The following is a 13,815-nucleotide window of genomic DNA, read 5'->3' as shown; positions in this document are numbered from 1 at the left end:
TATTAATGCGTACCACATTTTTAATTTAATTCAATTATGTTTAAAAAGGGATAATTTAAGCTATATCTAAAGGCCAAACACAATGCTTCAAATCTCCATCCTGACATATATGGATGACTGTGAGAGAAAATACATTGCAGGGTACTACGTCAAGGTTAGAGTCGTTCATCAAAGGTATGAGAGAATGCAGAAATGAAGAATGATGTACATTTTGCTTGGCTCCTATCTTGGTTTAAAATGGAACTTTTCATTCAATTCTAGACTTTTAGTGTAATAAACTGTTGATATACATGAACATGAATGGTAAAAGACTGTTTAGATTTAGTAAAAATTATGTCTCAAGTAAATAACCTTTCTAACTGTGTCATAGTTGTGAATAATACGTGAAGTTGGTTTTCATGCTACATCATGATTTCTTCATACATTTTTAAGACCTCGTTTTATTTTGAAAGGTATGTGAAACGGATGAGGTCATATGATTTTTTTTCTCCCTAAAGAAAGAGACGTTTGTCACTTCATAACACGTGTTCAAGGTTTGTCTATCTTTTAAAGGTCTTATTATAGTTCTTGAAATAAGTATCTTGTGGTTTTCCTTGTGTAGTTGTGTGGATGCGTCTTAAAGTTAAGCTGCAAATGATGCGACGTTGGCTGAACATTACGTAAATTTGCTGCGTCATCTTTGTTGTTCAATCGTCTGCTCTGTTGCGTCTTACATTACTCTAAAACATGTCATCGTAAGTCCTTTATTTGAAGCAAAACATTGTTTAATTGCGATATTTTTCATGTTGATGGTAGTAAAAAAAGACGAATTATTCATTTTTAAATCAATAACCTGTAGTATCATATCCGAACATTTCCTTCAGTCTCTCTGGTAAAAGAAGACATGGCCGATCGGACATATTTTGTATTGTTTTTGTTTTTACTCCTTGAATTCATTTGTTCCTTGTAGCAGAAATAGACGTGACTCTCTGACGCCCTCTTGTGTCCAGTTCTAACAGTGCGTCTTTTCTCAAGCGTCTGCAGGTCACGTGTCAGACCAGTGAAGACATGGATTTTATTAGTAAGTATCGGTTCCTTTGACAATAATATATTTCCTCCAAAGAACTGATTCTTTGACTTGTAAACATGCTTAATAAACATATAACTGCAATAGTAACTAAGGCAAATGTCTTTAATCCAGAGTTCCTCTTGATTTTGCATCTTGTGTTTCAGAGACGGCAGTGGCCATTGGCGCAGGAGCAAGTGAGACTTTGTTCCGCCTTCACGGTTCACCTGATGTTTACTTCTTCAGCTGAACTCAACACACCTTGACGTAGAAACGATTTACGTGCTTTGACTGCATCAGCACCAATTCTCTGCTGTGATGTCCGTGTGCAGTAGGTGCGGTCTTCCTGGCTCCTGTTGCCCTGGGAACAGCAGGTTTCACCTCGGCTGGAATAACAGCGGGCTCCATCGGTGCGAAGATGATGTCAGTTGCTGCGGTTGCTAACGGGGGAGGAGTGGCGGCAGGCGGTATGGTGGCTAGTCTGCAGGCAATAGGTGAACATTTTAACTAGAAGCGTTTATGGAAGCTTCAACTGTTGTGTCACTGTGGTGATGCATCTTTGCTGGAACAATAACAAAAGGAGACAAAGGATCAAACGCTGGGTCACTCAAAAGTCTTTTAAAAGTGCAGCATGGGATCCCAGAGGTGTGGGCAGACCCGGAAGTGACACGGAATGAATGTAGCATTTATTATAGATTAAAAAGTGTACGTATGAAGCTAATTAGTGCAGTTAGGGTCTCAATAAAAGTTTTTTGTTCTGTAAAATGATACTACTCTATACACCACGAGGACACTACTGTTTCATTTCTGACATTATGTGCTCTCTCGCGTCTTTCTGAAGTGACACGCATATCTACGCAGGTGTGTTCCTCAGTTACTTTTGACCTGTTAATTGTCTGCTATTTGACCTGTTAATTGTTGCATCAGGTGCAGCTGGTCTATCTGGAGCTGGAACCATAGCTGTGGCCTCCACCGGAGCAGCAGTAGGATTTCTGACCAGATTCTTCCGCTGAAAATCACAAAGGAACAAAATAAAATGACTGTACTTTCACCAAATGAAATAGGCAGTAGCAGATCAAATCTGTATAGTACCTAAAGAACACTTTCTCAGCTGTATTGTTCAATAAATTGATGTTAAGTCTTTGGTTTGCTAGATATTTGAATGTCTCATCATCTCAACCAGAAGCAGGTTCCTTCTTTTCTCTTATAGATCCTCCATCGTATCAAACAGCAGCTTTTATCTCATATCTTGGAAATAGCCAACAACAACAACAACAACAATTAAGGCTTCATTGAGATGAGAACTGGCCCACAAAAATATCAAAACCGCTTATATTTCATATTGAGCCACAAGGTGTCTTTATGTGCCCCAATCCAGGATGAGGAATGGATAAATTCACATATCGTATTGACCCCTAATTGCTCCCCAGGCAAAAATGTAAGCCATGGGTTATAATGCAATGTAAGTGGCTTTGGATAAAAGTTAAATGACATGTGATGTAATCAGTCTCTTGTCATGTGTTCTTAAGCACAGTGCTGCTCTGAGACAAATCATAACCTCAACATGTCAATGGTGCTAACATGCTGATGTTTAGCACATAATTCACTTTGATCTTGATTAAAGCCACCACTCACTCCAATGCAAAAACATTATTTACTACACTGACTGACAGATGAAGGTTTTGCTCTGAATGAGTCGCCAGAACTAAAGTGGCTCAGCAACTTTTGAGCGTCTTTTGTTTTTGTTCTTATGCTCCAAATACAGTGATGACGTATCACTTCAGAAATTAGAAACACGTGGATCTTCTGGTTAAATGTACTGCGTTGACGCCTACTGTAGTTTTGAAGTTTCGTTTTTGGAGAACTAGTGGCCCCATAACGCATTACAGTGCCACGAAACACTAAAGAGTTGCTGAACCAGTTTAGTTCTGACGGCTCATTCAGAGCAAACCTTCATGGATCAGTCACGGAAGTAAATATTGTTTTTGCATTGGAGGTGGTGGGGGCTTTTATCAAGATCAAAATGAAAAGTACAATATAAAGTATTTATACTTAAAAGAGAAGAGTAGCATGCAGCATGCAGGGCCTGCCTCTACTTTGAGTTTATAACGTATTCACCATTTATATTAATGTACTCCAACAGATTTTGTTTTTTATTTCTACAAGGTTTATCTTCATTTTAAATGGAGTAGTGTAATGAACGAAAATGACAGAACTACTCTGCCCTTTTTTAAAAGATGTTCCTCACAGTCTATTCAGCACGTAGCTGATGTGATTGCAAGGAAATAAATGGAGAAAGAGACTGTATTCAGAGACTGTTTATTTATTTACGATTGTTTGAGAAAATCTTCCACCACCATTTGGGGTCAGAAGTGGAATCGTTTGAAGTTTGTCTGGACGTCCGTGTACAGAGGCCACTTCAGGATTCACCAAAAAAGTGATTCTGCCCCATCAGAAAAAAGAGAAAAGGGTCCGGCGACCAAAGGAGACCTGATTGACTTCTCAATGGGCCTCATTCACCAAATGTTCTTAAGAACAAATTTATGCTTAATCCCCACTCACAAAGATTCTGGCATTCACCAATGCTTTCTTGTTTTGGATTTGTTCTTTGGTAAGATCAGAATGTACGCACTTTCTACACATAACACATGTGTGTTTGTTTTAATAAATGCACACTACACTTATGCTTTTGGTCATTTGTATAGCGCGTTGAATTGCCATGGTGTTTGAAAGTGTGCTTGGCCTATCTCCACTCCAGAAGTTTTCAGAGTCAGAAGTTTGACTTTCTTCTGGAGTCGAGGCCTCCATCGTCTTTCCCATTTCTTTTAGATTTCCATCTAATGCCCCTTAATGGCAATTAAGGGGGCTAAACAGGAGCAACAGGGCACGAGCTTTCAATTTACAACATATTGGGATTCATCATTCTAAGACCGCACCTGCGAACAATTCCACTGTTTAGGAACACGTCATAAATCACACGTAGACTTTTCTTAGGAACTTTCTTAAGAACGAATGTAAGAAATAACTTAGGAAGATATTGGTGAATGAGGCCCAATGATCAAACTGAAGAAGTGAGTCCCTCAATTCGGGGAACCACAAAAGTTGGTCATATACCCCACTGCTGCTCCGGTGGCGGCCACAGCTGCAGTAGCAGTCCCAGACAGACCAGCTACACCTGAAGCAACAATTAGCAGGTTAAATACCCAAGAATTAACAGTGAAATTAAAATAAAGTAATGTCTAGACTGAAGCAGCTAAAAAAAAGAAACCCATTTGCTCTCCAGTGAATATCCGCCAGGTTATATCCGCCTCGTTCTCCTCCCAAGCAAGAGGGGTATCAATACCAATACGAGTTTTCATAACAAATTATCCACAAATGAATATTATATTGCATAATAAAAGTATGCACCAACTGAGCGCCTTCTGTGGACGTCACTCTCAATGCACTTTTGCAGCCATGTTTTTTTGTGTCATTTAGAAAGAAAAAGCGTGCATTTTTGCATTTGACTCACTTCAAAAAAGTTGCCAAATAAATTACATATATAAATACAGCTACATTATCAGTGTGTACCTGCAGCCTGTAGAACAGCCACTGTGCTTCCTGCAGCCACCGCCCCCCCGTTGGCCACAGCCGCGGCGGACATCATGCTGGCAGCATAGGAGCCTGCTGTGATCCCAGCCGAGGTGAAACCTACGGCTCCCAGTAGCACAGGGGCCGCGGCCACAGCAACCACTGCATGAAAAACACAGCAGAGGGACCTCTGGTGTTCATAATAGTGTGCAGTTTGGAAGTTTAGCAAATTTTTTTATAAGAAGAAAAAAAAAAAGGAGTGAACACTTTTATTCCATAGCGGCTGTGCTGTACGAGGTCTTACCGGCTCCTGCTCCGACTGCAAGAGCCGTACCTGAAGGAAGAAAAAAAAACAGAATCAACATTTACATCTCACCTTGCTCAATTAAAGACATTTGCCTTGGTTTCATAAGAAAATCATATTAATTAGAGTATCAGCACATTAAAATAAGTCAGTACTGCTGAAGGAACGGCGATACTCACAAGTGTCCAAGGGTAGAAAACCCCAGATGCTTCCTGCAGCCTCCCCCTCCCCGTTGGCCACGCCCGCTGCTGCACATGAAAAACAGAGGGAGCCAGAACCCAGTGAGCACAAGACGTAATTTCAACGTTGAAATATGGTTGAAATCGGGTTGAAATGAGGTCTGAACGTCTAAGACCTCATTTCAACGTATTTTCAACCGGCCAAAAAGTGCGTGAAATGATGTGTCATGTTGTAACGTAAGGTTGAAAGAGAGAAGATAATATCATTATCATAATAATGAATGAACTGGTCGGCGAGATTTGGTCTACGCAAAGACGTAATTTCAACGCATTTAAGATTTTTCTTAAAACGTTATAAATATGGAAATACAGAGTGTGTGTCTGTCACGCCTCCACCCCGGCTCGGGAGAGGAGGTGAGGCGTAACAATATGCTTTAAGGACAAAATAATGCGGGCCGTTTCAAACATTAGTTGTAAACACGTAACTCTGATCACATCCGTAACGCGCATGCGCAAGTTCTCTTCCACCGGGCGCAGCGCGAGGGGAAGTGTGTCCGGGAGCAGAGCGACGTGAACGGCCTGATACAACTACGGCTACCGGCCCCAATACTCTTTAAGTACGTGAGTGTTTGAATGAAGCACACCTGGAACTATAACCAGTTATTTTACATGTGCTGCCCACTCGATACGGGAAAGACTGTTATTTCCGTAAGCTAGTTAGCGTTAGCGCAGATAGTTTGCTAGTTAGCATGCTAGCTCGGAGCATGCTAGCGTTCAACATCAACTGGACCAAAAGTAAACGTCATAGAGTATTTTCCGTGTGTTTGGTGTTGCTAATACGTTAGGTTGTTGCAGTACCCATATCATATTATTGCCGTTCCCATTTCATGTAGAAAATACACGTTTTTAAAGCAACGCAACCTAAACACAGATCGCAGCTGAATTCAACAAGTTGTGGCCTGTAAACAAGCTAGCCAACACATTGTAAGTTACTGCATGCTTAAAGCAACATTGCTAAGTATGGTACTGTGTAATATACCTGGAAATGTTACTCCAGAAATGCCATAAGTTGCAGATGAATTGTTATCTTGTTTATAATGTCATAAGTAGGGTTGGGTATCGTTTGAATTTGAACGATTCCGATTTCGATTCCTTGTTTCGATTCCGGTTCCCAGCGATTCTCGATTCTGATTCTTTTAAGAGGCAGGGTCAAAAAAGTTTAAGTTTAAGATATTTTAAATGAGCTAGCTAACCAAGGGTCTTTCTGAAGGAAATAGTCTGACCTTCTCCAATGTTAATTCTATGAACTTTTTATTAACTTTACTATGAATTTCTAACAGGGCTGTTTTCAACTACAATATAAATATCAAACTATGAACTTGAATATTGTATAAACATTATAAATAACAGGGGTACACTTTCCTCCAGAGAGCTTTATTTTTGAAACCTCACAAAAACACATTTACTCGTGAGTGTATGATACTGCAGGTACTTAAACGTTACCTTGCTCCCACTGATGGACGAACCCTTGGAATCAGAGGAAGAGGCAGCGCGTCAAACACGGGGCACACGGAGGGGGGCGGGGGGTCGCGCAACTCTCCCAACCCCAAATCAGGGACACTTTCGCTGACGGGGGGCTGCTGGCGGTCGACGCGGGGAGTGCTAGCACAATCTTTTTTTTTTTCTTTGCAGCGCCAGCCTCACGGCTCATTTTAACAGATAGGACCGCTCCGCTCTGGCCACCCGGCACCCGCGCGCGCACTGGTCTGATGCGTCACAAATTCACAACAACCGGGAGTTTTTTGCCGAGTTTTCGGTTTGTTTCGAGAAGTGTAACCACACTTTGGACCGCCGACGCATGCTACACTTGTTCGATCGCGCTGTTACGCCAACACGCCGGTGGACGCTTCTTCGTTGGTGTTCAGCGGTTTCTATTTCCGGTCGGCGCCGGCGGACTGAGAATCGAAACTAGGAATCGAATTTTAAACTTTTGAACGATACCGGGTAAATCGCAAAGCTAGTTCCGATTCCAATCGATTCTCGATACCCAACCCTAGTCATAAGTAAACAATCTATAAATAAGGGTTCTCAAACACCTGCTGCTGTTATCATTATTACAAACCCAAATTACACACTTTGCCTTTTCCCTAAAGTCTTTGTTCTTCCCTCCTCACAGGTTCCTGTGGATGGAGGTTACATCTGATTGAGTTTGTCCCTGCAGTTGTCCTGCCTTACACCTGGTGTACTACTCCTGAATATTTGAATATTTTCTGTAGTAGGAATTGAACGTACTGTACATCTTTAAGTTGTTCTCTCTGCACACAGCTACTCCTCCGCTGTTCTCCCTTAGGTTTTGTCCAGTTGAAGAGAGTTTTACGTGTGCCGATGTGATGGTTTTGGGACTGGATGCTGCATGTTTACAGACTGTAAAGCTCTCTCAGGCTTATTTTTAATTTTGGGTTGAACAAAATAAAATCAATTGAATCGAATTAACATGTTATCTAGAGGCATCTGCAACTGAGGGGTGTTCTGCGCATTCTGAATCATTGAAGTGACGACGAGGGAGACGGAGCCAATTTCAGGTATACGATCCGGATTCAAGTGACTCAGTTAAAAAGACGTTGAAAAGACGTCTATGACCCGACGTTGAAACGACTTTGCAAAATGGTTTCAAAGTGAAAGTTGTTTCAACGTCTCTTGGTAGACGTTGAAATGACGTACACGTTTAGACCAGTTTTCAACGTGATTTTTAATATCGGTGGTAAACGTACAAATGTGGACGTCATTTCTTTTTAAACCTATAAAATAATGCAAAAGTAGAGGACGACATTTTACCGTATTAAAAATCACGTTGATATGTGGTCTAAACATAGACGTCTTTTCAACGTTGAAACAACTTTCACTTTTAAACCATTTTGCAACGTCGGGGATAGACGTCTATTCAACGTCTTTTCAACCAAAAAATGCTCACTGGAAGGTTTAGCATGTCACAAAATGAAATAAAGAAGTAATTGCATAAAGGCTGTGCTGTACGGGGTCTTACCGGCTAATGTTCCGAAAGCCGCCCAGGCAGCAATACAAATCACTGAAAAGAGGATAAAGCTAAATCAACATTTACATCTCACCTCGCTCAATCAGAAACATTTGCTGTGGTTTTAATAAGAAAAACATATCAATAAAATAAGTCCGTAGGAACAACGAAACTCACAAAGGTCCATGGTTTGTTTTAGTGTACGAGTCCACTGAAGATCCTGGATGTGCTCGACGGGGTTTTATATGCTGAGGGGAGCCGCGCTTCTCATGAAAGTCAGGTGTTTGTGTGTGGGGGTAATGTGAGACACCCTGTGTTTCTAGGAAACGGAACACATTTGTGGTCATGTGACCATTATGTTTTCAATCCACTGGATGTGTTGCGCCAGCTGACAGAGAGTTTTCTCTGGATGAGAACTAAACTGGTTCAGCAACTCTTTAGTGTTTGTGTCCTGTAAATACTTCAGGTGCACTATGCACTGATGCTAAGTTCCAAAGGTTGAATGTCACCTTGTTGTTGCATGTTTGTCTCATAATGTAATTTAGGTGTGTTGCTATTGGAATTTAATAAAAATGCCTGGGCTAAATGAGTAATAAAAATACATTATTTTTAAATCAATAACCTGTATCACCCTATCAGAGTGTTGTGTTTAAGTTAGAAAAAGCATATCTCCTGCAGTCAAAAAAATATATATTTTTAAACATTTTTACTCCTTAGCATTCCTAGGTTCCTGTATAGCAGAATTAGAAGTTACTCTCTAGCGCCCTTTTTGTAGAACAAATGTTGTGACAACGCAGGAAATTCACTTCTAACAGTGCGTCGTTTCTCAAGAGTCTGCAGGTCACGTGTCAGTGAAGACATGCGTCCTACTAGTAAGCATCGGGTCCATCGATCTTCTAACTGCTGTGAGGGGACAGTTCCAACCAAACCACCACCACGCCGACCACAAGCATCGGTTCCTTTGACAATAATATATTTCCTCGAAAGAACTGATTCTTTGACTTGTAAACTTGCTTAATAAACATATAACAGCAATAGTAACTGAGGCAAATGTCTTCAATCCAGAGTTCATCTTGATTTTGCATCTTGTGTTTCAGACACCTTGACATAGAAACTGTTTACGTGCTTTGACTGCATCCGCAGCAATTCTCTGCTGTGATGTCCGTGTGCAGTAGGTGTGGTCGTCCTGGCTCAGCCACTTTTGAGCGTCTTTTGTTTTTGTTCTTATGCTCCAAATACAATGATAACGTATCACGTGGATCTTCTGGTTAAATGTACTGCGTTGACGCCTACTGTTGTTTAGTTTTTAAGTTTTGTTTTTGGAGAACTAGTGGCCCCATAACGCATTACAGTGCCACGAAACACTAAAGAGTTGCTGAACCAGTTTAGTTCAGACGGCTCATTCAGAGCAAACCTTCACGTCTCAGTCACGGAAGTAAATAATGTTTTTGCATTGGAGGTGGTGGTGATATAAAGTATTGTAATGAGCTGAGTTCATGTTATCAGTTATCAGATGTTGCATGTGTTCATGTTATGTACTGACCAGCTGTAGTTACGCGAGACAACGCGAGTTTTGGGGGGGTGCCGGGAATGCGGAAGTGTTCGTTCGGAGTAAAAACGGCAAACAGTGACCGAAGTTGTGTTTTCCTTATAAATAAATGCACCGGAGTTGCAAGCCAGTCATCGCCTCCTTATTTTACGCTACAGCATTGGGGTGAGCGTTACAGTATTTATACTTAAAAGATAAGAGTAGCATGCAGCATGCAGTGCCTGCCTCTACTTTGAGTTTAAAACGTATTCACCATTTATATTAATGTACTCCAACAGATTTTGTTTTTTATTTCTACAAGGTTTATCTTCATTTTAAATGGAGTAGTGTAATGAACGAAAATGACAGAACTACTCTGCCCTTTTTGAAAAGATGTTCCTCACAGTCTATTCAGCACGTAGCTGATGTGACTGCAAGGAAATATATGGAGAAAGAGACTGTATTCAGAGACTGTTTATTTATTTACGATTGTTTGAGAAAATCTTCCACCACCATTTGGGGTCAGAAGTGGAATCGTTTGAAGTTTGTCTGGACGTCCGTGTACAGAGGCCACTTCAGGATTCACCAAAAAAGTGATTCTGCCCCATCAGGCAAAGAGAAAAGGGTCCGGCGACCAAAGGAGACCTGATTGACTTCTCAATGGGCCTCATTCACCAAATGTTCTTAAGAACAAGTTTGTGCTTAATCCCCACTTACGCAGCTTTCACAAAGATTCACCAATTCACCAATGTTTTCTTATTTGGGATTTGTTCTTAGGTAAGAACAGAATGTACGCACATTCTACACATAACACATGTGTGTTTGTTTTAATAAATAAACACTACACTTATGCTTTTGGTCATTTGTATAGCGCGTTGAATTGCCATGGTGTTTGAAAGTGTGCTTGGCCTATCTCCACTCCAGAAGTTTTCAGAGTCAGAAGTTTGACTTTCTTCTGGAGTCGAGGCCTCCATCGTCTTTCCCATTTCTTTTAGATTTCCATCTAATGCCCCTTAATGGCAATTAAGGGGGCTAAACAGGAGCAACAGGGAGCAACAGGGCACAAGCTTTCAATTTACAACATATTGGGATTCATCATTCTAAGACCGCACCTGCGAACAATTCCACTGTTTAGGAACACGTCATAAATCACACGTAGACTTTTCTTAGGAACTTTCTTAAGAACGAATGTAAGAAATAACTTAGGAAGATATTGGTGAATGAGGCCCAATGATCAAACTGAAGAAGTGAGTCCCTCAATTTGGGGAACCACAAAAGTCTGCCATGTACCCCACTGCTGCTCCGATGGCGGCCACAGCTGCAGTAGCAGTTCCAGACAGACCAGCTGCACCTGAAGCAACAATTAGCAGGTTAAATACCCAAGAATTAACAGTGAAATTAAAATAAAGTAATGTCTAGTCTAAAAAAAAGAAACCCATTTGCTCTCCAGTGAATAAATCCCTTTGAAAGGGAGGTGGCCAGGCCAGGTTATATCCGCCTCGTTCTCCTCCCAAGCAAGAGGGGTATCAATACCAATACGAGTTTTCATAACAAATTATCCACAAATGAATATTATATTGCATAATAAAAGTATGCAACAACTGAGCGCCTTCTGTGGACGTCACTCTCAATGCACTTTTGCAGTCATGTTTTTTTGTGTAATTTAGAAAGAAAAAGCGTGCATTTTTGCATTTGACTCACTTCACAAAAGTTGCCAAATAAATTACATATATAAATACAGCTACATTATCAGTGTGTACCTGCAGCCTGTAGAGCAGCCACTGTGCTTCCTGCAGCCACCGCCCCCCCGTTGGCCACAGCCGTGACGGACATCATGGTGGCAGCATAGGAGCCTGCTGTGATCCCAGCCGAGGTGAAACCTACGGCTCCCAGTACCACAGGGGCCGCGGCCACAGCAACCACTGCATGAAAAACACAGCAGAGGGACCTCTGGTGTTCATAATAGTGTGCAGTTTGGAAGTTTAGCAAATTTTTTTATAAGAAGAAAAAAAAAAAGGAGTGAACACTTTTATTCCATAGCGGCTGTGCTGTACGAGGTCTTACCGGCTCCTGCTCCGACTGCAAGAGCCGTACCTGAAGGAAGAAAAAAAAACAGAATCAACATTTACATCTCACCTTGCTCAATTAAAGACATTTGCCTTGGTTTCATAAGAAAATCATATTAATTAGAGTATCAGCACATTAAAATAAGTCAGTACTGCTGAAGGAACGGCGATACTCACAAAGGTCCATGGTTTGTTTTTGTGAACCCATAGAGTGCAGAAAACCCCCGCTGCTTCCTGCAGCCCCCCCCTCCCCATTGGCCACGGCCGCGGCGGACATCATAGCTGCAGCAGGGTTGAAACCTACGGCTCCCAGTACCACAGGGGCCGCGGCCACAGCAGCCACTGCATGAAAAACACAGCAGGGGGAGCTCTGGTGTTCATAATAGTGTGCAGTTTGGAAGTTTAGCAATTTTTAAAAGAAGAAAAAAAAGGAGTAAACACTTATTCCATAGCGGCCGAGGTCTTACCGGCTCCTGCTCCGACAGCTAGAACCGTACCCGAAGGAAGAAAAAAAAAATAGAATCAACATTTATATCTCACCTGGCTCAATCAAAGACATTTTTTTGGTTTTATAAGAAAAGCATATCAATTAGAATATCAGCACATTAATATAAGTCAGTACTGCTGATAGAAACGGCGATACTCACAAGGGTCCATGGTTTGTTTTTGTGAATCCATAGAGTGCAGAAAACCCCCGATGCTTCCTGCAGCCCCCCCCTCCCCATTGGCCACGGCCGCGGCGGACATCATAGCTGCAGCAGGGTTGTCAGCTGCTGCACATGAAAAACAGAGGGACCTCTGATGTTCACACTAGTGTGCTGCTTTGCCAGGCCAATTTTGAATGAATAATTCATGATAGAAGTTTAGCATGTCACAAAATGAAATAAAGAAGTAATTGCATAAAGGCTGTGCTGTACGGGGTCTTACCGGCTAATGTTCCGAAAGCCGCCAAGGCAACAATACAAATCACTGAGAAGAGGAAAAAACTAGATCAACATTTACATCTCACCTCGCTCAATCAGAAACATTTGCTGTAGTTTTAATAAGAAAAACATATCAATAAAATAAGGCGGTACTATGGAAGGAACAACGAAACTCACAAAGGTCCATGGTTTGTTTTAGTGTACGAGTCCACTGAAGATCCCGGATGTGCTCGACAGGGTTTTATATTGTGGCGAGCTTGGCCAGATGAACGAGACAGGAGACTGGTATTAATTTTGCTGCCCTTCCTGTTTTTCATACACCGCACGACCCCAGGAAATAGACACTCTATTAAGGCGTCGAACTAAGAACTTGACCCACAGCAATACCAAGTTGGGTCATGGTGCCCACACTCCTACACATTAAACTGTAACAAAACATCAAACATTTAATTAAAACATTAAACAGTAACATTTGAGCACAACATAACAGACCCTAGAAAACACACATAATCTTAAACACCAGAACATCAACATAACAGAAATGCATCTAAGGATTGTCCCATCATGCAATGCGCCCACCAGCGCCGCCCAACTCGATCCGCCGCTCCGATCGCTACAATATGCTGACGGGAGCAGCCCTTCTCATGAGTCAGGTGTCAGGTGTTTGTGTGTGTGAGGGGGGGGGGGGGCAACGGAACAACGGAACACATTTGTGGTCATGTGACCATTATGTTGTCAATCCACTGGATGTGTCGCGCCATCTGACAGAGAGTTTTCTCTGGATAAGAACTAAACGGGTTCAACAACTCTTTAGTGTTTCTGTCTTTGTTATTTACTTTACTAAAATACTTCAGGTGCACTATGCACTAATGCTAAGTTCCAAAGGTTGAATGTCACCTGTTGTTGCATGTTTGTCTCATAATGTAATTTAGGTGTGTTGCTATTGGAATTAAATGAAAATGCCTGGGCTAAATGAGTAATAAAAATACATTATTTTTAAATCAATAACCTGTAGCACCCTATCAGAGTGTTGTGTTTAAGTTAGAAAAAGCATATCTCCTGCAGTCAACAAAATATATTTTTAAACATTTTTACTCCTTAGCATTCCTAGGTTCCTGTATAGCAGAATTAGAAGTTACTCTCTAGCGCCCTTTTTGTAGAACAAATGT

General features: G+C 41.4%; 2 protein-coding genes across 9 annotated transcripts; one reads left to right on the top strand and one right to left on the bottom strand.

Annotated features, from left to right (window-relative positions):
• The first annotated feature begins 438 nt into the window (after positions 1–438).
• LOC119227198 (interferon alpha-inducible protein 27-like protein 2) lies at positions 439–2,188 on the top strand. Of its 4 annotated transcripts, none has more exons than XM_062557157.1 (5): positions 439–533; positions 1,015–1,060; positions 1,213–1,242; positions 1,378–1,539; positions 1,973–2,188. In XM_062557157.1, the coding sequence occupies exons 2-5, from the start codon at positions 1,048–1,050 to the stop codon at positions 2,056–2,058; spliced, it is 291 nt and encodes a 96-aa protein (XP_062413141.1). In that variant the 5' UTR covers positions 439–533; positions 1,015–1,047; the 3' UTR covers positions 2,059–2,188. The 4 variants fall into 4 exon arrangements, with proteins under 4 accessions (XP_062413141.1, XP_062413140.1, XP_062413143.1 ...); XM_062557159.1 differs by having other exon boundaries at positions 448–533; positions 1,024–1,060; XM_062557158.1 differs by having other exon boundaries at positions 474–533; positions 990–1,060.
• Positions 2,189–3,950: 1,762 nt separating this feature from the next.
• Positions 3,951–13,006, bottom strand: LOC119227200 (interferon alpha-inducible protein 27-like protein 2A). Of its 5 annotated transcripts, none has more exons than XM_062557154.1 (8): positions 12,824–13,006; positions 12,651–12,692; positions 12,371–12,496; positions 12,191–12,208; positions 11,901–12,065; positions 11,722–11,751; positions 11,418–11,579; positions 3,951–4,220 (listed from the first exon to the last, which is right to left on the bottom strand). In XM_062557154.1, exons 1-8 carry the CDS (start codon positions 12,831–12,833, stop codon positions 4,126–4,128), a joined length of 648 nt encoding a protein of 215 aa, XP_062413138.1. In that variant the 5' UTR covers positions 12,834–13,006; the 3' UTR covers positions 3,951–4,125. The 5 variants fall into 5 exon arrangements, with proteins under 5 accessions (XP_062413138.1, XP_062413137.1, XP_037341643.2 ...); XM_062557153.1 differs by lacking the exon at positions 11,418–11,579 and adding an exon at positions 4,616–4,777; XM_062557155.1 differs by lacking the exon at positions 3,951–4,220 and adding an exon at positions 9,891–11,008 and having other exon boundaries at positions 12,371–12,493.
• Between the last annotated feature and the right edge of the window lie 809 nt (positions 13,007–13,815).

The sequence above is a fragment of the Pungitius pungitius genome, chromosome 14 (assembly GCF_949316345.1).
Source record: "Pungitius pungitius chromosome 14, fPunPun2.1, whole genome shotgun sequence".
Classification (NCBI taxonomy): Eukaryota; Metazoa; Chordata; class Actinopteri; order Perciformes; family Gasterosteidae; genus Pungitius; species Pungitius pungitius.
Note: the sequence above shows the minus strand (reverse complement) of the source record. Positions and strands in the feature narration are given on the sequence as shown.